This window comes from Pteronotus mesoamericanus, unplaced genomic scaffold (assembly GCF_021234165.1).
Source record: "Pteronotus mesoamericanus isolate MK-2021 breed Mesoamerican mustached bat unplaced genomic scaffold, CSHL_Meso_final scaffold_54, whole genome shotgun sequence".
Taxonomy (NCBI): Eukaryota; Metazoa; Chordata; class Mammalia; order Chiroptera; family Mormoopidae; genus Pteronotus; species Pteronotus mesoamericanus.
The window spans coordinates 7,247,009-7,274,885 of record NW_026555321.1 but is presented as its reverse complement, the minus strand read 5'-3'; the positions used below and the strand labels follow the sequence as shown (position 1 = coordinate 7,274,885).

General features: G+C 41.7%; 1 protein-coding gene across 1 annotated transcript in view; it reads left to right on the top strand.

Moving 5' to 3' along the window:
• Positions 1-4,107: 4,107 nt before the first annotated feature.
• The window catches only part of TGFBR2 (transforming growth factor beta receptor 2), an 80,243-nt gene continuing 56,473 nt past the window's right edge, over positions 4,108-27,877 (top strand). Inside the window, exon 1 of the mRNA XM_054595344.1 lies at positions 4,108-4,545. Coding sequence (XP_054451319.1) covers positions 4,452-4,545 — 94 coding nt within the window. The 5' untranslated portion in view covers positions 4,108-4,451. The remainder of the gene's footprint in view (positions 4,546-27,877) is intronic.

Below are 27,877 nucleotides of genomic sequence, written 5' to 3'. Positions count from 1 at the left end.
GTGTATTAGTTTGTTGGGGCTACAGTAACAATTCTGGCTCTAGACAGGCCTTAGTTCAAACCTGGATTCTGTCCCTTTCTAGACATATGACCTTCGCCAAATACTTGAATACTTACTCTCTTTAATCCTCAAATTCTTTACCTGTAAAGTGATGATTAGAATAGTACTGCAAGGACTTGTTCCAAAATGTTAACAGTGATTATCTTTTCGTGATAAGGTTAGGGATTCTTTTTATTTTCTGCCTTGGGCTTGTCTGTATTTCAGGCTTTTTTCCTACCTAAGAGTAATAAATGAGTACATATATTGATTTGTAATTTTTTAAAAAGTTACTTTTTCCAAAAGAAGCTACTCATGCTTTATGTAAACATGTGACATAATGCAGGTTCAATGAATATGATGAAGAATTGCCAACAAGGGAGTGGATTAGGGATATAGATATTTTTATTTTTTTCCTCTGTTAAAGATAAGAAACATACATTGAGTACCGTGAGGTTCAGAGTGGGATTCAAAGTTGGCAAAAGAATAATCAGTGCTTTCAAGGACTTTCCCATTGTCGGGGTAGAATTCCAAAAAAGAAATGGATAACAATAATGTACTTCATGTCAATATGCAGCAGATATTTTTAAAAAATAAGATAAAAATAAACTTAATGCTCCTTGGGTTCTCCCTGGGAAAGGAGAGGTCATGTGAAGCTGGAAGAATCCCAGAATATTTCCTGGGGGACCTTGCATCAGGAATGACCTTGCATCAGAGATGACCCTGAAAAGACGGGTGGGTGACGCTCACACATTCACGACTGTCTCAGTGCTCGTTGGTCTGCTTCACAATAGAAGGAAGGTTGGGCAATAGGTAAAAGCTGAAAATGCAGCATGATTGACTCCCATGGAGAGGAATCTCCCCGTCAATGGCTTTAGTCACCAGTAACCTCAACAGCTACATGTCAACAAGTTCAGGGGAGTACAAAGGTCTTGCTTCATCACAACTGGGAAAGGCAGGGCTCACATTAACCACATTTTAATTCCGTCCAATTGTTTTATGTAGGCATGTTTAGAGTTTGTAAAACTGAAAAAATGAACATGTTCAAGTTGTTTAACTTTGGCTCACGTTGGTTTTAATCGTTGTTCAACTTGGTAAGGACTTACACATCACCTTCCTTATTCTTTAAGTCCTAAGTTGAGCTTTTGTTTTTTGTTTCCATCTGCAAATGGCCCAGTTTTTGCATGTGTATATTAACTGCCCATGTGAATACACAGACAATTATATTAAGTCAAGTATACAACTATGCGTGAAGCAATGTCTTCAGTGAGGGTATCAAACTTCTCTCTCAGTGAGAATCCCAAAAGGTAGGTGATCTAAACATACTTTTAAAATTTTCAACTTGCAATATGTGTGGGTTTCCATGCCTATGATTTCATTGCGATGGTTGCTAAAAGGTGAGTTTATACTTGGCAATGTTGAATTCAGACTCTCAATTTCACAGAAGATTGAGTATTCAATCAGAAATGTTAAAGACAAACAAAATTAAAATCAACATTAGTGATACATAATGACAAAGACCACCAGTTAAATATCCTACCATGGAATGAAAACCTCAAACCTGGCCTCTAACAATGTAAACATCTGTCTTTGCAATAAATATGGAAAAGAAAATCTTCAGAATCAATTGGACATTTATTTGTCTCAGTGTGTTTTGGGAAGAAAGAAAACATATGTATGCTGTCTAGAGGAACTTGGGTGAATTTAGAAAAAAAAAGAGAGACACACTTCTCTATTTTTAAGAAAAGGAAGTAGTAGTGACATCACCCTCAGCTAAAATCTAGCTTGTTTATCTCAATATATTAGGTAATACAGTGCCTTCTTCAGAGTTATGAAGTAACTAGGAGGATTACATACAATTTCCTCTTGAATCTTTATTACCTCATTTGCTCTTTCATCCAAAAAAAATTTATCAAACACCTATTATGTGCCAGGTGCAGGGGATACAATAATGAGCAGAGGGAAAGTGATCCCTGTGTCCCCAGATAATTGGGACTTAAGTGAGTGAGAGGAATAGGAGTTAAAAAATGATAAAAACTATAGCTGTAGTAAGTGCTAACAAAGAGCCACACGATGCCAAGAGAACCTATTATAAAAGATCTCCTCAGGGAGGTCAGGGATAGCTTGTTCATCAAGGAAGTTCTGATTCACCCAAGGAATATTAGGAGTTGGCTGGGTGAAGAAGAAAGGAAGCCCAGAGGAGGGGAAGTGCATCCTGGGAAGGGCCCCGCATGGAAGAGTACGGGGGCATTTTCTAGGCATTTAGAGAAGGCCCTCAGCAGGCAAGGAAGGAAGTCTGAGGGCGAGGTGCAAGAGAGAAGGGCACTTGAAGGCAAGCTAATGGGCCTGGTTCCTATCCTCTATTTCAACAACAATGAGAAGCCGTGTAATGACTTTAATCAGAGGGTTGGTATAGCCATATTTGCATTTTGAAACAATGACTTCAGCTCTGGTTTGAGAAGCTGAGTGAAAGGGCTCAGAATGGCCCTGACAGAGGGTGAGTGAGTGACCGGGGCGGGGGCAAGGGGCGGCGGGGCGGGGGTTGGGGGGGTGGGGGGGGCGGCTCCTGCCCAAGGGATGGCAATGGCAGAGGCAAGGTGGCTGCAGAAGAGGAAATGGGAAGAAGCAGATTTTGAACCCAACTCTCCTCCAGTTTAGAGGGGCTCCAGCTTTCCTAACACTATTGGTGGGCAAGGAGATGCCCAGCCCTCCTAATTTCCCTGCCCTTCCTGCACCCTAAGCCTAAGAGCTGGGAGGTGGTATTTTTCTGAAAGACACACTCAGAGGCAGCTTCAATGCTGGTGTGAAACCACAGTGACAAGACTGAAGGTGCTGGGATCAAGCAAATGAACTCACAGCTTGACAGGGACGATTTCAGAGCTGGGTTTATGAGAGGACTTTTTGCCTTAATGCATTTCCTGTAAGCCTGGGCACCTTGCCTCTCTGCAAACAATCTTGGTCTCAGATAAAGGAGTGAGTTGTCCAACCTACTGGAAGTTCTCCTGACGGGGGCGGGCGCGTGGGGGAGGGGGGGCTACATGGACTCGAAGTCTCAGGAGCTGTTGGTAGGGTGAGCATACGGTACGATTCCAAGAGAGATATATGGGAAAGAGAATGTATTTTGGTTGGAAAATGATTAACTTCAAAACAGGTGTACGCCAGAATTGTTTGGGGGCAAACGTGGTACCCCTCCCCACCCCGCCCCCCTCCCCCGGCCCCCGGCAAGAAGGAGGAGTTAAAAATGCATACTGTCCTGTTCCCACAATTTCACCTGTTGCAGAGGAGAGGCTAAATATTCTCTCTCACTGGCATCATTGGAAGGCAAACCCTGGCATTCAGCCGACTCGCAGGACACTTATATTTTTACAGTTTCTGCCATACATGATGCATTGGGAAGAGAACGTCTCCCACCATTGCCACTCTGTGATGGCTGATCCCTTCCAGTTCCTCGCTGAATCACCCCCAGCCTCAGGCAGTTCAATACAGGAGCCACCACCTAGGAGCTCATCAGAAATGTCCCATCCTAGATGTGCTGAATCAGAATCAGCATTTTAAGAAGGTTCTCAGGTAATCAATCTGCACATTATTTGAGAAAAAGCTTCTAGACCTCCACCTACACTGAGAAAAACATTTTACAATGTAACAGTGTATGCATACATAACAGAAACAAAAGTTTAATGAGACAGTCCTTACTCGGATTATTTTAATAGAAAAAAAAAAAAAGTGCTCACAGTTCATTGGATTTCAGGATCCACTCCTGGACTGTGGCTTGTTGTTGGAAAACACGGCTCTAAGCACCTAGAACCGTCCGAAGACGGTTGGAGGAAGGGAGAAGGTGCTTTGAAAAGTGTATGCACTTTCTATGCTCAGTTACTTTGTGAAACGTGTGCACTTAGTCACCCCGGAGTAAATACTTGGAGCCAGTACTCCTCAGGGCGGTGAGGGGCAGCTGAAAGTTTGCCAAAGCCCTAGGAGGGGCTGGTCTTGGGGACATGATTGGCAGCTACGAGAGAGAGCGAGGGCTGGAAGCGAAGAGAGGGAGAAGGCTCTCGGGCGGTGAGAGGTCCTGCCCAGCTGTTGGCGAGGAGTTTCCTGTTTCCCCCGCAGCGCCGGGTGAAGAAGTTGAGTGAGTCACTCGCGCGCCCGGACCGACGACACCCCCGCGCGCGCACACGCCTGGGACAGGAGCGGGCCTCCTGCGCAGCTCCCCTCGGCCGCCGGGGGCCTCCCCGCGCCTCGCCGGTCTCCAGGCCCCCTCCTCGAGCCGCGCCAGCGCCACATCTGGCCCGCACATCTGCCCGGCCGGCCGGGTGCAGGGCGCCGAGAGGACGCGGCGCGGAGGCGCAGCCAGGGGTCCGGGAAGGCGCCGGCAGCTGCGCTCGGGGCTCGGTCTATGACGATCGGCGGGGTCTGCCATGGGTCGGGGGCTGCTCAGGGGCCTGTGGCCGCTGCACATCGTCCTGTGGACGCGCATCGCCAGCACGATCCCTCCGCACGTTCAGAAGGCGGGTGAGTGACCCCCAGCCCGGCTTGGCGGGGCTCCTGGGGTCTCCGGGACTCCCCGCCTCCTCGCTGCGCTTGACAGGCGGTCCCGGGAACGCCGCGCTCGGCGGAAACGGGGACGTTTCCCCTCGGGCATCACGCAGCCTGAGCCCCTTAGCCACCGGGATGTGTGAGTTTTACTTTCAAAAGACGAGGAAAGTTGAAGTGGCAGGGGGCGCGGGGCGCTTTTGGCCCCCTTTGTGCGGGCAGGAAAGGCGTTGTGTGCTGGCTGCGTTCAAGGCGCGCCCCAACCCCCGGAAAGGGAAGTTTGAGAAGTTGGTTATCTGGAGGAGGCAGGGTAAGAGCGGCCTGGAGCGGCGGCCGCCAAGGCCGCCGAAGCAGCTGGCACACCTGGGGCCACTGCGGCCCGTGGCGATGCTTCGTGCCCATCCAGGACTTGCCGAGACACCACCATAAATGACCAGTTACTCCATCCTTAGCTCGGAGGAAGAGCCACACACTCCCCCAGGCCGGCTTCTTGGCCCAGAGTTACTGGATAATTAAACTTTGAAGAAGAGAGGCGATTTGCAAAGGAAAGTTATCTGACTCCACCGAAGGCTTGGCCTGGATGCATTAGGGAGTGGGGATCGTCAGGTGGAGGCGGAGAATTATTTACTGAGGGCCTGCTCTGTGCAGGGTGCTGCAGATGTTGCCTAGAGCAAGACAGCCCTGTCTTCCGGGAGTTGACGGTTCTCTGCAGTTATCTTGGTGGGAACGGAAGGGTTAAAATCGTAATTCTGCCCAAATAATCTCTGTCTCTACAGGGTTTTTTTGGGGGGGGGGGGGGGTGTAGGGGGTGAATGAATGAATTATGTACTTAACGGTGTGTTATGGAAAGTACCGAACCCCTGAGACCTTAAAAATTAGAATTTTTGCAGCTATGATCCATATAACTGAGTGTCTGCAGCTGTGGTCTAGGTAACTAAGTATTTGGACCGTTCAGGGCCTTAGTTTTCCTCATCTGTAAAATGCCATGGTTAGATTTGGGTAATTTTCCATTCTCTCATCTTTTACATCTTACTTCGGTCCCCGCCCCCACCTTGGTGAGTTGGAGAGGCCCTGTGTGGATTTGGGATGGAATGTAGAGGATTTCCCAGTCCGCGCTGTCACCCTGAGGCTCAGGCTTGCTTTACCAAGGGCCTCGGGCAGACTCACCTGTAGGTTTGTAATCTGACAGTGACCCGAGGGGAGGGGGAAGGGAGATGAGGGGAAAGCAGGGGAAGGGTCACGTCAAGGAACCTGTATAAGGGACCGGTGGACAAGGACAAGGCGGGGGAGGATTGAATGTGGGACGGGGGCAGGGGAGAGCAATGGCGGGGGGGGGGGGGATGGGGAAAATGTAATTGAATAAAAAAAAATTTAAAATAAAACAATAATTTTTCAAAAAAAGAAAGAAATAGCACCAGGTCCTAAATGGTACATTCCAGAGTACTTGAAGTGGATTGAGAAGTTCATATGGAAGATCACACAGAGATGGAAGTTATTAATGGAACGAGGAAGAGGCACTGTTGTAAACAAAAATTCCTAACACAAATTTGAGTTCTATGGTTAAATTAAATCCCAGTGTTTCATTTTTGGATGTTGTCATACATTGCAGTGCCAGAATGTTCAAAATGTTCAACTGTCTCTGATTATACCCCAGACTCTTAAAAACTGAGTTATATTTAGCTAATAAATATTTTAAATGCACCCTTAATTTTCTGTGTATGTGAAAAATCATTAAAATTTTTGTTTCAGATTACGAAAGAAGGAAATTTGTGGGCTCTGATTTTGTTAGGTTTTGTTTACAAGGATAAGATTTATGATTACAAATTCCAGACTCAATAGTTCATGAGTCAGTTTCATTTCATCTACGTACACCCTTTTAAACAATTAAAAACCTAGTGGCTTTTTTATTTGGGCTTTTAAGCAGTTTTACAAAACCCATAGATTTCATATCTCTATGGAGTTAAGGTTTCAAAATGGTTGAACTAAGGAATTATTTTGAATTTTTATTTGTGTGAAATTAAATTTTCAAAGATAAAGGTTGAAAGTAGCTATAGTGAAGATGAGAAACCTAATTCCATGATTGCATATTTTCCATATAAGTAAACAGTTTCAGGATTTTTCTAACATAATTGGTAAACTGTAAAAACATTTTTCAAAATATCTTATTCATGATAAGATAGGAAATAAGATTATTTACAGCCTCTTCTTAGGTCACCAAAAACAAAACAAAACAAAACAAAATCATGTTCTGTTTAGTAGGTTGACAAGGGGGCGCAAAGGATTTCAATATATTAATAAACTTCATTAAGAAATATACTTAACTTTAAAAAAGTTTTATTTTTGAATTAGTAGATTCATTTTTCCTAAATGCGCAGGAGAAATTACTCTTTGGGTGGGGGGGGGGAACTTTACATGTTTGAAGACTCTTCAGACAGGTACATAAAATAAAAACAAAGTGTGACTTTATTTTTCAAATACCTATTGAGAGATGCTTGTTGCTGACTAAATGTTGGTAAAAGTGCCACACAGGAAAACTTCTTTCCTGAAATCACTATGATATGTGCTTACTTTGTCAGGGTCAGAAATCAGTAGGCCTGGATATGAACTTTGGTCTATTTGCTTTTGTTCCCAAAAAGCACATTTTTCACCTCCAGGCCACTTCCTTTAATAACATATTATTTTTAAACCTGTTGCAATTTCTATAAAACACTCATCATATTTTTTTTTTGAGATAGCACCCCATGGTGATGAGTCCTCATTATTGTCCATATAGTCCACATAACCGTTACATGTTTTTCATTTCAGATTACCAATCCTCAGTTATCAAGCTAACTTTTCAAAAGTTTACTTTTTTAACCCATTTTTCCAATGAAGATTGACACTTCCTGGATGCCATTGTAAAAAAAATGGCCATTACTCATTTTTCTTTCTCAACAGTGTTTATAGAGCCTCCTTGTGCCAGGCAGGAGTCTCAAATCTGGTGACACCCTCCCGAATCAGTAAGACAGACATGGTCTTTGCCCTCATTGCGTTTAACACACAGGAGCATGTTAAAAGCAAAGAGAATGTTCACACTCTAACCCTGTGCACTCAGAACCATGACTGACTGAGCACTGGTAGTTTATTTTCTAGACCCCTTTGCCCAAAGTCCACTTTGTTGTTGAATGCTCTAGGGAGAGGGTGCATGTAAATGTTTCCTTCTCAGTCTCTCTAAATATTTTTTTCATTGATCTATTCTTTTCTATAACTACCTTGTTTCAGACTGACAATTGGGCCACCTCAGATCTCCATTCTGTACCCAGCACGAGTGCCCCATCTGTGCCCATTCAGTCTTTCTGTCAAGGATAGGCTGGAATCAGGCCATCCTGGGTTCCAAACCCACCTCCCATTTACTACTGGCTGTGTAGCCTGTTGCAATGACGTGACTTTTCTAACCCTCAGTGCCCTCATTTGTAAAAGGGAGTTTATGGTGTTGTGGTGACCATTCAGTGCATTACTCTCAAGTGGTTAATGTGCCTACAACGTGGTAAATGCTCACTAAATATCAGCGTCTGTTACTCTTTTTCCTAATGCCTGAATCTGGCCTAACATGGTCCTCAGTGACCTGGTTCCCACCTGACTCTGCAGCGCCACATCCTGCCAACACTCCCACTTTGCCAGCCCACTCATCACCGTGTGTACCCAGGCTGTGAGCAGTGGTGGCCCTTGTGCCTTTGCTCAAGCTGCCGTCTGGAACGCCTGCTACCTGGGTAATTTTCACTTGTCTTTTAAGACTTAACTCAAGTGTGATCTTTTTTAAAGAAACCTGCTTTGAAGGCCTCGGGTTTGAGCTACTGTCTTCTCCTGAGGATAGGCTTCCATTTTATCTTTTAGTGCCTTCCTTGTTCATTAGGCCTTCAATGCTCTCAAAGGCAAGGTGTGTGTCTTACTCATTTCTCTGTCTCCAGGTCTGCCGCAGCACCTGGCACATCATGCAATAGCCAGGAAATCCTGAACTTAGCCTCTCCTCCATCCGCTGGCATGAAGCGCAGCCGAGTCGAGCATTTTAACAAATAGGCAGTCACTCTTTATTGAGAGTTGGGTCCACAGGGTAAAATCTTACTTTTACTGAGAAGAATTTCAGCTCTCACCTAACTAGGCAATTTGGCTGTTTTTATACTATGTAATTGGTTCTTTTATTCTGACGAGCTTTGGAAAAAAGAGTGCTGAAATCTTAATGTAGTTTGTAAGTTTCTTTTTTCATTAGGGTTTTCTGTTGAGGCTTACGAGCAGTAAAGCAGAGTTAGTCTGAGGGTGGTATGGTCCTGTAGCACCTGCTGTCTGCTGCAGAGCAGGTTGGATATTACCTGGGTCTGACGCAAACCGCCAAAGTAGTTTAAAATAGGGTGCCAAGGAAACTTCCTGGGTGCGGGTTGGCATTATTTGGTCAGTTTCCACATAAGAGCATGGTTGTATCACCTCGTCAGCTTCAGCCTTCCAGGGGTTAAATCCAGCAGATTTAAATCATGAGTTTCAGTGAAGATGACCGAGCTGATAGTCACTAGCAGCCAGAATGCTCACCACTCATTTTGCTCTCCCTGTTTTACTTGTAACATTTTGCTCCCCAGGTACCCGTTGCTTCTGACTGAGGCAGGGCAATGATGACTGCCTGTGCGTGGCACGTCAGAAGGGTTCGTAATGCTGAGCGGGCAGGTTGGCTCCTCTCTGGGGGAAGTGGGAGAAGGCAGGACTAACATTTGAGAATCTGTTCTGAGCCAGCTGCTTGGCATTCCTTACCTAATTTAATCTTTGGAGGAAACCTGGAAGATAAGTTTTATTATATTATTTTATAAATTAGGAAGATAGAGTCTGCTTAAGGTCACTTGAGGTTTGCTTGTGTGTATGTGTACGTGTGTGCTTTCTAAGCTTGCTCTACTTGCATTGTGCAGGCCCTTTTTTCATGGTGAATCTGTGTGTGTTAGGATGGAAGTTAGGGAGAGGGTAAAGGGACATTCCATTTGAGAAAGGGGAAACTTATTATCTATCTAAAGTCATCAGTTCAGTGCTCCTGATTTCACTTATTTTATTTTTAGACAGAGGGGAAGGGAAGGAGAAAGAGAGGGAGAGAAACATCAATGTGTGGTTGCCTTTCGTGTGCCGCGTATTAGGGACCTGGCCCGCAACCCAAGCATGTGCTCTGACTGGGAATTGAACCTGCAACCCTTCGGTTCACAGGCTGGCACTCAGTCCACTGAGCCACACCAGCCAGGTGATTTCATGATTTGCTTTGCTCCTGTGATCTTGCTCCTTCCTGATTATCTTTGCACTATAGAACATCAAGATAGGGTAGAGTCTCTTTGCACAAGGAAACTCTAGTGTTCCTAGCATGATAATGGCATCTTGGTGGTGGGACCCACTGCCGGTGACCCATGGCTTGACTATTTAACACAGCTGAACATGCATCATTTTCAAAGATGTATAATTGAACCCCAGATTCCAGGCATAGAAAACCAGCATCTGTGTGTAGGACTCAAACAATTGCTGGGAAGGGCAGTAAGAGCAGAATTCATCCAACATAACAAAGGGGGATGATTTGACTCCTGAAATCCAGCTAATCTGAGAACTTGTAGGTGGTTAAGATTTTCCTCTTCACAAAAGGATCTGGCCTTTTACTTGCCATGATCAGCATTTTAGGTGTTGGCACTCAACGGGGAGTCAACTTAGGATCTCTTTCTTAGGCTCTTAAGGGTTTTCCTAGCATCTGTATTTGTTTATAGGGCTGAAGCTATAGATCATTAGAATCAAGTTAGTTGTGGGGTGCCTGGGACTGGCGAGATTGTATTTGGGAAAAGCTGTCTGCTTCCAATACACGGGGTTCTTTCTTCTTCTTCTTATTTCTTCTTTCGATGAGCTATATCCCCCCCATCCCATTTTTTTCAGCTCATTGGCAATACAAGGGCAAAAGGACCTGTTTCCTGGGCCTTAGCAGGTACTGCTTTTATTCTTCTATGGTCAAGCCCCCGTCCATGGGATGAGCAGATTCCAGACCTCTGAGTCCAAACTCTGCCTGCTTTTTAGATCATGTTTCAGGTAGCTTGGAATCCCAAGTTCACTATTTAGATGGCCCTGGACCAGTTTTTACAATTTACCTACATGGGCCCTTCGTTCCATCCTCCTGAGAGCCTTTATAGCCATTTGTGTATGCGCCAGAGGGGTGGTTAAGGAACAGCTGTGTATGTGCTGGGTGTGTTAAAACTTGAGTGTCCACACACATCTCACAAGGTCCATCTTCATGTAGGAGGGAATAGATAGTGGAAAGAGGCAAGCTGATTGTTGGCCAGGCCTGGGACGATGCTTCCCCCAACACCCAGGGAGTGTTCAAGGGAGGGACATTGAGGAGTCCAAGAACTGTAAAGTTGTACTTGGTCTTCCAGGATATTATGAAGATGTATTTGTTAGTCAAGGTAGAAGGATAAAACCTATATTATTGAAGTTTCCTTTTTTTTTTTTTTTTTTAGCTTTCACTATTTTGACCTTTGGTATGTGGGCATCCATTTGTCCTCTTGCCCTGGGCCTTCCAATATCAGTGGTGGATCTGCATCAGCAACATTCCTATGCAGAGATGGTGGGGACAAATTTGGTTTTTCTTGATTGTATCCTATTTGCCCTGGAGTAGAGAGATTGCTCGTTAATGAAAAAGCCAAGAGCTTGTTTGTAATCATACTGTTGTATTTCCTTCGGGAAATTCAGTTTTTCACAGTTTGTATTTTCCTGAAGGAAACTTCAGCTCTATTCATTTGACTTGTTCCCTTTGCTATTTCACTCATACATTTTTTTTTAAAAAAAACTTCCCAGTGCTTTGGTTGCATTTCCTTTGTGTATTGTGAACACTAGAGCAAGGTGAAGGTTATGTGGATGTTTTCTCCTACTATGGTAAATATTTGACTAGCCTGTGCCCTTCTCAATCCTCTTTAAAGAAAATAAGAATATTCGAACAGTGTGAAGAGAAAAGCCCTTCTGACACTAAAAGAGGTATAGAGTTGTCAAAACTATGCATTTTACAGAACTAGGTGTTTGGCAGAACAAACATGAATGTCTTCGAAGAAAAATATGGGGGCAGGTATATATTTTGAGCAACTGCCACAGCAGCTCTTTATCTATTTAAGCTGTAAATCATTATAGAGAGTTCACTGACTTTGGAGGAAATTCACTCTGCTCCTTTGCGGATGGCTACTGCTCATTAAAACTCTGCAAAGCTTTTCCATGCAGAGATATGGAATTGGCCTCATGCTCCCTGTGAGACATGTTTCTATCTTGAGGAGGCTTTACTCAAGAGACTTCATGGACAGGCTTCCCAATAATGTATGTAGCTAGCCCTAACTGAGATCTTGCTACTGCCTGGATCATGCCGACTACTTCATCTGTATTAACCTTCAAAAGAACTCGGTGAGGTAGATTTTATAATGCTCATTATAAGTCCTCTAGAGATTAGGAACTTAATGAAGGCCACCTGATTAGCAAATGATGAGGTGACGTTGGAACCAAGATACTCTAGTTTGGGACTCTAGACCCTAACTGTCATGCTATACTGAGACTTGGCCACCTCAGTTGACTTAAGCCACTTCTCTCTTGCAACATGGGTATGGGGAGACTCTAGGGATTACAAGAAATAATAAAATCCAGTATTTTTCTGATGCTTTAGCATTTTCATATATTATTCCATTTAATTTCTTTAGCTAAATAAAATAATGTTTGATTCATACTCGAAGAGTCAAATATCATGCCTGTCTTGTGACCTCAATGGGAAAATGAAATATATCCGTCAGGTGATACTGAATCATGGAACAGTTATACCATCAAGGAGCTTAGTTATTCTGAGCAAAATAGCCATTTTATTTGGGAGGATGGGGGGAATTCAAGGATGCATAAATATGTGGGGGATGTATATGGTATGTCAATGTGAATTTACCATGAAGTGAATGGAATTTAACTCAAGGTTTGTCCCTGGTACTGGTCCGTCTCCCGGCTCAGGGTGAGGCCCTGCCAGTGTAGTTAATGAATGTCATCAAGTTAAAGAATATTTAAGAAATCTTACAGTGCCTTGAATACCACAGCTCACATATAAAAGATACTTGATAGAGGTTATCCCAAACAATCCAAACCTTTATATGACCTTACTTATAATGAGTTGTGAAGCTGAAAGAAACGTTTCCAAGTTATTCAACAATACATTACAAACTCTGATCCATAGCTCCTGAGGAAAGATTGAATTATTTTTCTATTCTCTCTGTAGACAGTATTATAAAATATCTCTGGAAGTGGTGATCAAAGAGTATACAACCAAAAAAAGGTAGCAAAAATATTTCAGAGGCATGTCAGACAATTAACACAAATATTTGTTTTCTTTTAAACTTATATTTGTCTTATTTACAGCTCCCCCCCCAAATTTTGTAAGATGCCATTCTAAATTCTCATTTTCATACTTAAAATTTGATTTTCCATTTTCATATTTTTGTTCTGAAAGAATGTCCCTGAAATTTAAAAGCTTCAACTTCCATAAGATCTGCCTCTATGCCTAATGGTAGGATTTGCTTATTGACTTAGGAAATAAATAACAAATGCTTCCTTTTCCTCCCCTAGTGGCACAAACAGAGACTTAAGTCTGCACGGTTACATCACCAAACTAAAAAACTTTCATTCCCCTCCAGATGCAGCAAAACCCCTTCATCATTTTCCTAGTGTAGAGGCCCCATGCCAAGTTAAAAAGAAGTTGCAAATATGTAATTATCACAAAACCTTGATCTTGAATGAAAGATAACCCAGATCTAACTCTTAGTTTGAGATTAAGACTCTCCCCAGGAGACAGCTGGTGAAGACTAAAGCATGTTATACTGGCAATCTAGGTGTCTGCTGGCCTGGCTCATTCCTTTGGTCCGACTGGGTCTCACTTTTCTTCTCTGTACAGTGATAAGAATTGGACTAGATGATCTCTTCAGGGTTTTTTTTTTTCCTGTTGAAATGTTTCAGCCTGTAGGTTAGTTAGTAGAGGAAACCACTGAGGTTGACTTAGAAAACGTAAGCCTTAACTAATCAAAATAGAAAGATACCAAAAATCATTAGCAGGTCAGAACCGCCAAATACCGCAAACGTTCACTTGGAGTTTGTTGGGGATGACCACCGTTTACAAAAGGAAAAAGAAACCTATGTTGTTTTGAAAATTTCCTAGTACAGTGCCTGAGCTTACATCCTTAATTAAATAGCATGTTTACAACAGCTAGCACTCACCCCTTCTTGCTGAAGAAAAGGCTCACTTGGTTTTGCTGGTAATCCCGTTTTTCTTTGGTTAATTATGGTGTTTTCATTCTCTCCTTCCTCTGACTTGGGGGAAGTGTCTGTGACGATTTTTCTTAAGGTAGAGAAGTATGAAATGCTTTGCTATGTCTAGGAAAACAAAGCCTTAAAGGAGTTTTTATGTTTTGGGGGGAAAATGAAAAGAAACTTGTCTAAATATAATTAGTTGACTGTTGCCTTTCAAAGATTTCTCTACCACTTTTCTTAAAATATTCTCAGGAAAGACAGAATTGGCTACAGATCGGCAGTTTTCAGACTGCTTTTTTAGACAGGAGAGTAGCTGTGAGTCCCTTAATTGCCTTTCTGTGTAGAGTGTTCTGTGCTTTACGAAATGAGTGTTCTACAGACACTAAGCACGGAAAAGGAATCTTCTAAATTTTCCTTTGAATGATTGTCTTGTTACTACATGTCATGTTCATGTTTTATCCTCTAAAACTCATAGCACTGGGCAATAAGAAAAAGTGTTAACATTTCTCCTTAAATATGTAAAAAGAAAAAAATAACAAAAGTAACATTTGTATTCACTATTCTGGATTCCCTTGTTATACTGTTATAAAATAATTTCTAACAAACTAACCCCCCAACACTCATACTTTTATCTTATGATTTCTGTTATAACTAATCATATAATTTTATTGCCTCCCTTATCACTTGTTTGTTTATTCTAATGAGCAACAGGCCAGGCAGTCTTTTGCTTTGTTGCTATCTCAGTTTCTATCGCCTCCAACGTGCAGTCCTTTCTCACTCTTTCAGCCTCATTTCTCTTTTAACGTTACCTTTCATGAGTTATAATATGCATTGGGGCCCAAATCTTCAGTTCAAGCATTCTGATGCCCTCATGTGCTTTTATATCATCCCCTGATAACAGCAACTAAAGATGTTCCAATACCTTACTACTGAAAACATAGTCCAGGGACCAGCAGCATCAGCATCACGGAGTGTTTATTGGAAATGCAGAACATTGGGCCCCTCTCCAGACCTACTGTATGGGAATCTGCATTTTAACAAGATCCCTAGGTGACACACATAAGCATTGAAATTTCATGTATGCATTGAAATTTGAGAAGCACTGCCCTAATAACATGGAAGCATTTTCCACGGAGGAGTCAAATGATCTGTACTGATTTCAGTAGATCAGATTGGGCTCGTTTCTGTCACTGAGCAAGAAGAGGCAGATTCAAGGACGAGTACTAGTTGTATGAGGGTACTGAACTCCTCCTAAGCTCGAAGGCCTCATTTAACTGGTTGTAACTAATGCACTAAGGCTAGCAGAAGAGAGAACGTGTTGACAGCAAGTCAATGAATAAGTTAGTTTTAACCAATCTGTTTCCCCAAAGCATCCTGCGGTGTCTTTTCTCCACTGAATGTCCCTTGACCACCAACTTTAGGTCCCAGGGCACCATTTCTCTGCTGAACTCAGCATCCATCATGTTTACTTGTTCAGCATTTAATCACAGTTGGCCTTGACAATTGTAGGCCTTACTTAAGTTTATACCTTAGCATTTCTTAAAATATGTAGCGCTCTGCTGTGTACAAAGGATGTACCCAATGAATTAATTAATTAATATCAGGTTTTCCAGGAAGTAGTTCTCCCTTCAATATTTAAAAACATTTTTTTCTTCTTTTGCCTTGAGAAACTTATTTGGTTGTTCCTCAGAGAAGACTCACTAAATTTGTCCTGAATTGCTTAACGTTTATTTTAGACAGTTCTGAGAGCACCACTATTGGCTGTTACATCGATTGGCTTCTGTATTTCACTCACCATAAGGCAACTTTTTTGCCCCTCCATTACTTTTGTCTTCAAGTATTACAGCTCCCTGTCAGTCACAACATCCAATTCTCACAACTACTTTCTGATTTTTCCAAATGTCTTTTCTGACCATTTTTTTTCTTTTGACATCTTAACTGTACTTAGAAAAAAAAAGAACAGTAAAAAACTTTCCATTGTAACCTTGATCTCATGTTGTTTCCTGTTACATCAAATCTCAACTTATTCATCAGAATAACTCTAAAATCTTAATACCTAGAATCTCTTAATCAGACATTTATTTACAAGAAGAATCTAGTTACATGAAATGCATAACCAAATGGTTTCATTTCTGCTCTTACATTATGGTACCACAATGCAAGTCTGTACTCTTCTTTTCTGTCATCTCTAAGAATCTCCTCATTGGTTTCTGCCCATGGACAGTCTTGTCCCTTATCTCTTCAATATACATACAATGTCATCAAATCTCCCCCCACACATATCATTTTGAATAGGTGGCCCCTGCTAGAAAACCTTTCGTTGATTCTCTCCATGGATCCTCTCCATAGACGCAGGTGATTACGTGGCCCTGACTTCCTCTTTGAGGTCAGAGGCTTCATCAGTGTCCCTGGCTCCTAATTCACACAGGTGGGACACAGGACTGTTTGGTGACCATATGCATGGATGAGACCAACCCGCTCACCTATTTCCCATTCTCTCCTTGCTCATGCCTCAGGCCTGGGTTCCACTCCAACCAGGCTTTCTCACACATCCTTTTGATTTCAAATTTTCTAACTTGTGAAAATTTGAAATCAGATTTTCTATTCTGTTTTCCTCAATTTCCCCATTCTCTACCTGTACCTGACAACACTTCCAACTTCTGAAATAATGCTTGGCCAAATGCTACTTCTATTGCATTTTCTGTTATTATTCCAATCAGAATTCTCTTTTTCCTCATCACAGTCCCTTTAGCAGGGCCTCTCCTTCAGCGTAGTCATCAATCTATCTGTGGCTGTATGTGTGTGTGTTTAACTCTCTTATTAGAATGATAACTCTTTGAAGGAGAACCTTCTGGTTCTTCTCTAGCACCCAGCGTACATTTTCATTAAAAAAATTGTTGCTTTATATAATTCATAACTTTTAAAGGCCAGGGAAAAGCTCTTTATAAATCCCAGGAGGGATGACAGGACACACACACACATTTTTCCCTGGACTGCTTACCTTTTTACCACCAAATGTGTCATCAATGGCTATGTTATTTATAGCCAGCTATAGTATTGTCTGAGAGAACATGGGCTTATGGGAAACTTCAGATGTCTGATGTGTATAAGTTGCTCTTTACAGTGGAGGTTTCCTCTGTCTTCAGTTTCTGTGAATTTGGGGGAGCTGCAGTCCGTGGGTGTTAAGGGTTGTTGTTTTTCCATCCACCACAGGCTGCCTTTGATTCATTGTCTTCTTGTGTGTGAATCTTTTATAGAGGGCCCAACATGTGGTGACTGCAAAGGCCAGAAAAAGTCATAAAGTAAACCATACCATCTGACTCAGGACAGTGTTTACTGCTCCTGCCTCTCCTTTTTATGAATCATAGGTTATCTCCTGTCATTGGGATGGTTGCAGAAGGGGCAGTTGAATGAAAGGGTCTTGCTTGGTGCGTGGAAAGTGTCTGAAGATACCAACACCCTTCTGCCTGCCTGAGGACAAACATCCCATATTGCAAAGGTGACTTCTGGTTGTACTTTTGGGAAAGACCTGTTAAGGGTACATGTGAAGGAGTCTTAAATATGAAGGCTTTCTTCGATGGGTGCTTCCTAGGAATGGGTCTTGAAGGTCCAAGGGTAGTCTTGGAGATCTGCAGCTTCCTCCTCTACCACTGTCTCTATCAGGTCCCCAGAAAGCCTCCCTGGATAAACCTGAAATGAGTCTACAAACCAGAAGTAGTGTGCTTCCTGTGCTCACACAGCTTCTGGACCAGCCTCCCTTCCAGCTGGATCATCACTCGTGGAGGCTTTCCTCAATGGGAATTCTGGGAATACCACTGACTTCATAATATTACTAAACACGGGCTAGCAATGCGCTACCAGCTCTATCCAGGGGAGAAAGGAGGTGAAATGAGAATTTTATGTCTTTGTCTTCTGTGGCACTTATTGGAAATGGTTGAGATAGAGTACTTTTAATTTGATGTACCACTGGTAAGCTTTCAAACTGCTGAAAACAAGTATCTTCCAAGATTTTGATAATGGTGATGATGATGATGATGATGATGTTGGTGAGGATGTTTGTGGCAATTATATAGTCAGCATATTAATGAGATGGCTTACATTGTCTTCAGAGCACAAGAAGGAATCTAGTTTCTTAACAGTTCGGGGGTTAGTTCTTGAATAACTGTTAGAGGTTCCTCCTGTTCCAAGCCTATTGGCTTTAGTACTCCTCAAGGTTTAACTTCTCTTTTTCTATACAAGCGGTTGACTAAATGGTAGATATCTGTCCTACTTGTGTTCTGCTGATCAAAGCAGTTTTGTTATTCTCTGTAACCTTTATTCAAACATTCACCTTTATGTAACAGGAAAGGAAGCCCCAAACAATACTTGACCTCTGATACAATGTACTGTTTTGATTATGATCAGTACTTTCATAAAATTTGTGTTGAAGAGATTCTTCTGAAAGTTGTTGAAAATCTTGGGAAAGCCTGATGCATTTGGCATCGTTTCTCTTAAATCGCCTTCCAATGTTACCCAAGGTGATCATGGAGGCAGGCTTGATCCCTGTTCTCTAAATTGAAGTGCCTTGGATTTATGAGAAAAGGAAGGGACCAGAGCAGATAGTTGATGACTGTGCTGGTTGACAGCAGCCACTGTGTGCATTGTGTCGGCAGTGACCTGGGCTCAATAGGTAGAAGGTCTAGATTTGAGTGAACATGTCTGCTTGCAGCCCTCTTGGGTGAATATCTCTTGGGAACATATAACATCTTTTGTTATTAAAATAGCTGTCAAATAAATATTAAGAGCACAGCAATCATTGCAAAAATAGTCATTTGGCTACTTGTCCAGGCAGATGAAAACTAGTGCTAGGAAAACAGAAAAGAGAAGTGATTAGAATAACTTGACTAGCATTGAGGTGTATGGGGGAAAGCATGTCAGTGTGCCTAGAGCTTACTCAGGTGCTGTTGACCATGCCTGGTGATAATACTTTTTTTTAAATAATCTCTTATGTTGATAAAATGCTTTATTTATAAAACAGTTTCCCTTGCATGAGATATCTAATTTTTGGCAACAGTCCTCTGAGATGGGTATAAATGTCCTTCTTTACAGGTAATATGAAAATGGAGACCCACAAAGATGATAACCATCTGAGGCATTTGTAAAAGATCACAAATTTGTCTTTCCATCATTTTACCATTTTTAATCATTGTGTCCCCCTCGCTGCTTCATTTCTAAGTTAACCTAAGATAAAAACCTACGATATGGTCCTGTAGTGGTTTTGTATGTTTGTAGCTTACTTGCAGAAGAAGTGGTTGGAAGCGTTGACATCAGAAGCCTTGTTCTTTGCCTCAAAAATTAGAAGCCACATTTAGGACTGGAGAATTTCTTCTTTTAAGATACACTTCTTTAAGGGTTTTGTCCACCAGTCTTACTGGAGTTCACGACTCCGGTAAGCTATGTCATGAGTCATTTTCCCCCCTTTTTCTTGTGGGGGGAGTTTCTCTTTTAAGCACCATATGGTCTGCCTTCTTGAGGGTTAAGTCACCATGGTCAGTAGATAAATGTTGCCATTTATAAAAGACTGTGGTAGTTGCTACAGTCCTGTAGTTTTGCTCTTTCCCAGAGCTTCCAGGTGCTTAACATAATCTGTGATAGGGGCGTCTGTATGTAAGAAAGGTGTTTCTTCACTGTATCGGCATAGAGGTCAAGTTGTTGTCTTGGGCTTCCTTTCACAGAACTTCTTGAAGATGAATATCTGAATAAAAATGTAGAGAAGAACACAATTGCTTTGACTGGTGTAACATGAATAACACAGACATCAAATGTTTAGTCAAGTTGCTTTTACATAAAAGAAGTTATACCTTAAGGACAAGTAAAGCCTACTTGTTGACTATGACATTTTCAAAAGATATGGTTAAAGAATGATCTCGATGAAAAGAAACTGTATTCAGTTTGTCAGCACAGAAAGCTAATTTGTATTCTTGCTTTCCTGTAGCTTGCTCTACATGAAAGTTACTTCCCCCACAACATAAAAAGATAAGTTGAGTCATGATGTTGTTTTATTTAATTTTGGTTAAGGAAGCACATCACATCAGCTCCCACAGTAGAACACGGACTTCTTTCTCTTTTTTTTACCCATCAGTATTCACCAGGATAGTTTTTCCAATGGACTTGCCAATCATTCTGATTCTTCTTTCTCAGTGAAAATTTCCTAGAAAAGATGAGCTTCATTAAATAATGACTGGGTTCATGAATTTGTAATTGGAGAGATTTTATTAAAACTATAATAGGTTTTAATGTTACCTTCTTATGTACTTTTTTTAAAAAAAGGAGTCCATAATAAATCTTCTGAAATAATACCTTTTATAGATAACCTTTTAAAAGTTGTAATTTTTACATACTGAGCCCTGTTAAGGCAAGTATTATTGTAACAAGGAAAATACTCAAATTTCACACATTTCATGAATAGTTCCTCAGATCCAGTATATGTATGGTGCTCAATATATATTTGTTTATTGGAATGAAGGAGAAAAATATTGCAGAGATTAGGACCACAAATTATAGCAATATTTGACTTAGAAATTAGCTTGTGTGTGTTATATCCTTTCAGCTGAGTTTTCTAAAGGACAAGTTTATCCACAACTCTTAATTCTGATTTAAGGAGCTGTTTATTTACCTTTTTAATTTTTTTGCTAGATTGTGTAAAGAGAGATACACTCTCACACGTTGGCCTGCTTAAATTCACTATTCATTTTGCCTCTTGGGGTCAAAATGCTTTAGAGTTCAACTTTCTCAGCAAACTTGCTCCTTAGATCTTTCAAACAGATCCTCCTTTAAGCTTATTTCTCCTTGGTGATTGGGAAAGGATTTTTATCCATTAAAAAGATAGGAACGTGTAAAATCCATACTTAAAAATTCATCTAAAGATGATCTTCCACAAAGGATTTGTACAATAACAACCAAATGCCTTGGGGCCAGTTATGTTTGTGATCCTGGCCTCATCCTAAAACATTATTGGAGTCTGAGTCACATAACAAAGTTATTTGGGTTGGGCTTGACTCTACCTGTACACATATATAATGAGATTCTATGATAATGTTGTTTGTAGTTTTCCTTAGCAGGTGGGCAAATTGAGACCCACTGCTCATGGGCCTGGTCACCTCTATCCAGGGCTCTCCTGGCCCATATCTAAGCCCTAAGTTTGTTCCTCCAGAGTTCTTCACTCCATATAAAGTAAACCTTTTCCTGAATTTTTTTTTCAACTCTGGCTTCAGATGAGAATCATCTAGAGAGCTTGTAAAACAATTCGAATGCCTGAGCCAAACCCCTGGAAGTTCTGATTTATTTCCCGTTGGTAGGGCCTTGGCATTGATACAGTTTTAAGGAGATCCGCATATAATGCTGATGTGAACCCAGGCTGAGAAACACTGATGTAACCTATTCCAGATAGTTTATAAATGGGGCCCTTGACCAGAGAGGTCAAGGTTCTTACTTGATATTCCCCAGCAAAGATGTATCATTTATTGGGTTCAAAACCTCCCATCTTTGTTTCACTAAGTCCAGTATAACAAATATGAGGCAGGTTTTGGAGTAGAGCAATGGGAGAATGAGAAAATCTATTTACTTCTGGAAACTCACCTGCAAAGTAGGGGAAATAGAAGCCCATCTGAAAGGCTACCTCACAATAAAGGGGATTAAAAATCAAAGCCAGAATAGGCAGAGACCTGTGGGTTGGGCTGGCTGTAAGTGGTAAGGATGACCTGGGTCTGGAAGGTTGGTTACAACTCAGTGGCACATTGTCTACTTGTTAAACTCTGAGTTATGCTTCTCTGTTTGCTTCAAGGAAACAGGAAGCTGGGAAGCTGCCTGCTGTCACTATGTCCACTGACCACACAGAGGCAGCGCTCTAGGTCTCCCGAGCCAAATCCAGCATGGACAGTCAGCATGCTAACAGTTTTGGGCTTCTTCTCATGGATAGTGTCAGGCACCAGGTGTCCTTGGAGAAGCCATTCTCTGAGTCTCTTCAAGTCACACTAAACCTCGTAGTTGCTAGTAGAGGTGCTGAACTCTTTCTGGGGCCTGGGCAGACCACTTTGGTGGTCATCCCTTGGCCATGCTCTGGTAGATCTTCTGGGGAGGTGGAAATGCTGGGGGTGGGAAAGACAGTTAACTGATCAAAGGGCTTTTGATAGGTGTTCAGCAGAAAGGCAGTCAGATCATGGAGGCCTTAAATGCTGGCCCGTGTAGTTTAGGCTTACATTTCCAAGTCACTGACAAATTGTAAGTTAAAGAATGACAATTAAACCATTGCAAGGCCAGAAGTTTTTGATGATGTAAATGTAGCACATCTCTTGCTTCTTTTCCCATAATGCCTTGCAGTTAGCAAAAGGCAAGGGAGCCTGTCACAACCTCCCTATGCACCAAGTGAATATGCATTGGGGCTGGATTCCATTGTCAGCACTTCATGATTTTTTTAAAAAAATGATCATTCCTAGCCCTAGTCAGGAAGCTCAGGAAGTTAAGAGTGTCGTCTCGATACACCAAGGTTGCAGATTTGATCCCCAGTCAGAGCACATTAAAGAATTAACCAATGAATGTATGATGCTTCTCTCTCTCCCTTCCTTCCTTTCTCTAAAATCAATTTAATAAAACTATTTCAACAATAAAAAAGGGCAAGAGCAGATTTGAGAACATAACAAAACAATCATTCCTTCCTTGCACCTGGAAAGATACATGGGGAAGCTCTTAAGAGTCCCAGAACTTTCCTTAGGTGCTGTCTAGACCTCACTCCATGCAAAGTAGGCTCCTGAATACTCTGGAATAAAATGTGGACAAAACCAAAGAAGAACACAAATTCATTAATTCCAGAGTGTACTTTCTTTTGCCTAGTCTGCACTCTTAGACATTTTCCTGATAAGCTTATACCTCATTTATCTCAAACATATGATTCAGATACTTCTGGAACTCTGAAGAGCTTAAGGCTTCAGTTGGGGAGAACCTCCATAGAATACGTTTCTTATATCTAAAGGCATTTTAACGGGCTTGAGACTGGGAGGCTGGGTTAATTAGTCAACATATATAAACCACTGCAAGGAATTCATCAAGGTGGAGAAGGCTGCCAACAGCCCAGACACTTGGTATTTAGGGCCCTTTTTACTTCATAACCTCCATGACGATATTGGGGCAAATTATATAGCCATTTTAGAGAGCAGTACTCTTAAGCAGAACTTTCTGCAGTGGTGACAATATCTTGTATCTGTGCTGTCAATGTGGTAACCATTAGCCACCGATGGTTTGCAATGTGACAGGTGCGGCTAAGGAACTTAATTTTAAATATTATTTTATTTCAATTGACTTAAATGTCAATAGCCACATGTGTCTATTGGCTACCATAATGGACAGAACTATTACAGAGCATCCTTTTTTTTTTTTTTTAATTTATTTACTTTTTAAATACATTTGTCTCTGCCTCCCCTCCACCTCTTTCCCTTGCCCCCTCCCACCTTCCCTCCCTCAGCTCTTTAAAGAGCATCCTTAAAACTCCCATTTTCCTCAAACCCTCTCCTGAAGTACATTCAGGTCATCTCTTAGCACTTACAATCATAGTGAGACAGATTAAATTATTTGTACTTTTCCATTTTTGTACTTAGGAATTATATAGGCCATTCCTATCCCAGATACATAATATTTCAATGTTTATGGAAATACTCTTCAGTAATACACTCTAATTATTATACTTTGTTGTCAGAGGATCCAGCCAGGTCTCTTTTATCACCTGTGTTTTAGTTTTAATCTTAAAAAGGCTGTGAAAAGTGTGCTGTCCTGCAGGAGAAAACTATGCTTAAAGTCTTGCACACGGAGTGCGGGGGATTATAACCCCTTCAAACTCCTGGATGTAAGAGGTAAAGAGAAGTTTAAGAGGCAGGTGAAAGTCTCCCAGGAGCAAAGTCGCCCTGGAGGAATGCGTCTAATTAGGCTGAGCTTCCATCACGGGAGTCCAGGGGAAGTGGCTACCCTGAGGCCATTGGGATTTTCCCTTGTGAATAAATTCTTCCCCCTTTGGTCACCTCTCTGCTATGTTCTAGAAACTCACCCTTATTTGGCATGCTGTGACTTACACCCTCCAAAAAAAACCTTGACAAAAAAAGGCTAGTATGTTTTATAAAATGTTAATTTCCTTACTGTAGGCTTATGTGAGCTTTGACTGGAAACCTAATCTGTGTGCTTCAGCTCTGCCTCGCGTTTCAGTCATTGAAATGGGGCTTAATAGGAATTACTTAATACCTCAGAGTCAGACTAGCCTTGCTTTTTTTTACACAGTCTTTTATCTTAGGCACAGGGATTTGCATTTTGAGAGGTTGTGCCAGCTGACTTGAGCCCTCACAGGTTTCAGCTTGTTGCAAACCTAGTTTGGTCCATTTTTCGCACTTCTGGAAACTTCTGCTGCCCATGGCTTATAGGTTTACTGTGGAATCTAGCCTTTGTCCTTAATTGTCTTCTGCCCCTCCCTCAGCAGGACTAGTACAGACAGCCAATCGTTTAATATAAAACACATTCCTTAAGAAATCGGGTTGGAACTTTAAGTACCAGTGGCATCCAAGCCAGTAGGCAAGTTCTTCACCAGTGGGACTTCTTTTCTAGCTCTGCCCTCTGTCTCCTGCCAGTCCTGTCGCCTTTGATTTCAGGTCTCCCTGACACTGAGGAACCCAGGTCTTTTTGGATTTCCTTCTATCTGTGTTGTCCAGTAGAACTTTGTGTGTTGATAAAAATGTTCTGTGTGTCTATCTATCCTGGTCACAGGTGGCTACTAAGCACTTGATAATGGCTAGTATGACTTGAAAATAAATATGTGATTTTATTTAACTAAAGTTAAACTTGAAAGCCTCTGGCTACCTTATTACACAGTGCAGCACTGGATTTTCCCACTGACTTAAGGACAACGTGTCTTGAGAGAAGCATCTTTGCTTGGTTATTCCAGTGCCTGGCACCTGCGTGAATCAGCTCTTCCCAGGACAGAAACTATTGGACTTCTTTATACTGTTCATTTTGACTAATGAACCTTGAGTATTTTTATTTTTTAAGTTTTTCACTGACTTTACACATCCTCCATGTGTGGGTTCAATATTTTTTTTCCTATTGTCCTATTCCTTCAGTGAGCATAGCTTTATTCCTTGTCCAGCAACTGCAAATAAAATATTTTTTTTTAATGAATGAGAAGAATTTATCAGAAGAGTAGAAGGTTTCTCCTGGCACTTAAGAACAGGATATAAAACTTGGCTTTAGAGGACCTGGGGCAGTGGAAAGCTGGGAGCAAGTGTTTATTGGTACCAACTCCCAAACTGTAGGCGATGTTCAAGATGCTGGAATACAGCAGTGAACTAAACAAATCAGTGTGGACAAACTAACAAACGGGATTCCGCTCCTATATCAGGGCGGATGAATGCAGGGTAAGAGGCAGAGAGTGATGATGAGTGTCTGTAATTTCAGAAGCAGCTGTCATATCCTTATCTGAAGAAGGCAAGCATCTCATGTAAGAATATTCTAGTTGGAAGGAACAATTAGTTCAACTGCCCTGAAACCAGAGTGTGCTGGTCATTTTTTCATCTTATCTCCACTTCCCCATGGTCTCTCATCTTTGCTTCTCTCTTTTTATATTAGACTTCGTAAGGCATGGAGCCAACTACAATCCACTGGTGTTGGTAAACAAATTATACTAAGATGGATAATGGAATGAAAATGCACATTCTCAGTCACCTCTGTGGCCATGCAGCATTTTATATACCTTGGCTCTCACATAGTAGGTTTAACAAATAGGATTGCGTGGGGGTAGTATTCCCTTGTGTAAATGCACCACAGCATTTTATCCATTCATCTACTGATGGGCACTTGGGCGGCTTCCAAATCTTGGCTATTGTGATAATGCTGCCATGAACATAGGGGTGCATATATTCTTTCAAATTAGTGTTTCAGGTTGCCCCAATAATTGCAATTAAAAAAAAAAAGATTCATGGAGGCAACCTGAAGGTACAGATGTTAGCTGGATACCAGAGCTTGCGTAACATGTCTTCTTAAGAACTAGAAAGTATTATAATTTGACTTCCTAGTCAAAGGTAATTCAAATCATTTCAAAGTTTAAATTACATATTCCACCCTACCCCTAGTAGTAAATGTTATTTCAGTATGCAAATGTGTCCATTCCTCATAGATGCAGGGAGCCCACCGTATTCCAATACTATGTGAGAACAATACACTTCCAGGACTTGGAGTGTAGTTCTCATTTTTCATATTAAATATGGCCTGCTGGAATCTACCTTGACTCTACTGCAGCCTGTTGACAAATAATGTCATCATGTAAACGTTATTCTCTCTTCTCCCCAGCTTGAGTGGCATTGTTAGGGCTCACAGAAAAGTTGGCTTTTCACTCAATGGAGGGTCGCATCATACAAATGGCTTTGTGCTGTTTACTTCCAGTAACTTTCAGGTCACGCCAGCATTGAGTAATGCCCAGGAAAGGCGAAGACCGGCCTCACATTTCCTCATCCAACTGCACTGTGAGAAAACAAGAGAAGTTCCCAGTTTAAGGGCAGATTCTCAGATTTTGTTTCAAATTTCCTGCCCTTTGTTGTCTTTTCTTGAAGCCTTAACAATGCTTCAAACTTGTTTCTTTTTCACTTCACTTCCTCTGCTTGAAATGCATGAGGTGTGTGACCGTGTGTTGGTGGTGGTGGCGGCGGCGGGGATGGGGGAGGTTTCAGAGCGTTTGGTGTTATCTTAGACACCAACTCGAGTCTTTTAGAAGTGGATCGCTGTTGAAATATATCAGTAAAAGTACACTAGATGTGGTTTCTACATTTATTTCCTTCAAGTTGACTCTGTTTCTTTTCCTTCCTTTGCATTTTGGGGAAAATCAGCCTTGAATAGATGGCAAAGTAGAGTTTGATTTTGAATTTTGGCTTTTAATTCAACCAGCATTTATTGGACTTTTATTACGTGGCAGACCCTGGACTGAGGCCGTCATCATGAAACAAGACAGGTGATATCCCCATTCTCAGAAGCTTACAGCCTGTGTTGCCAACCTCGCCAGTTACTTAAACACTTTCCTCTGCTAATCTTCTATAACCATTTGTCAGACATAACCAAGGCTTCGATTGAGCAATAGGATGTTTTTACACAACCAAACCTTTTGTTATGATTCCTTATCGTTCAAGCTGAACCCAGAGAATGGATTCAGAGTAAACATAGACCAGAAACATGAGAAACGTGCTCAAGGTTGTTGTTCTAAACTGTGACAGTAAATGTCTTTGCTCTAAATCAAAGTTTCCTCCACATCGCCCATAAAATTAGAGGAAATGCCTACGGGGCTGAATGGAAAGTGACCCTTCCATAAATTTCCTTCCTTCCAACCTCGTGATGCCCATGTAGTATTGTTCCTACACGACTGATCAGCAGCAGGGTTCAGGTTCAAGTTTGTGTGTGTGTGTTAAGAGGGAGACATGTACTTAAACAGCATACTGGGAAGTTCCATAGGTGAGTTTCTCAATTAGCAGAGAAAACAAACCCAAATGTAAAAGCCCTACTTGACAGTCCCAAAGTCCTTTTTTCTTCTAAGCTGAAACAGCATCTCATTCTATGTAGCCAGGGCTGCCAAGTCTAAGCTGGGCCATATTTGAATTCTTCACTTTTGGGGGTTGAATTGTGAATATTTTCCAAAATGAAAGGGGCATTAAAGGTCATGATTTCAATCCACCCATCTGACTGGTCAGAAGACAGACAGAGGGTAGTTGAGTTATTGCCCAGGAACAGGACTCCAGCTCGCAGTTTGTCCACAACCTTCTCTGCTGCAACCTGCTTCCATCCCCAGCACGGTGAATTCCCTCCCAGTAGAACTTGTGTAGCAACATCACATAATTAATTTTATGTAAGTATATGGCCTCATGGAGAAGAGATTACAAAATATTATTTTCCACATATTTGAGTGGCACAGAACACTTCTTAACTAGATACAAATCTAGTCAAACTGTGGCTCATAGTCCTC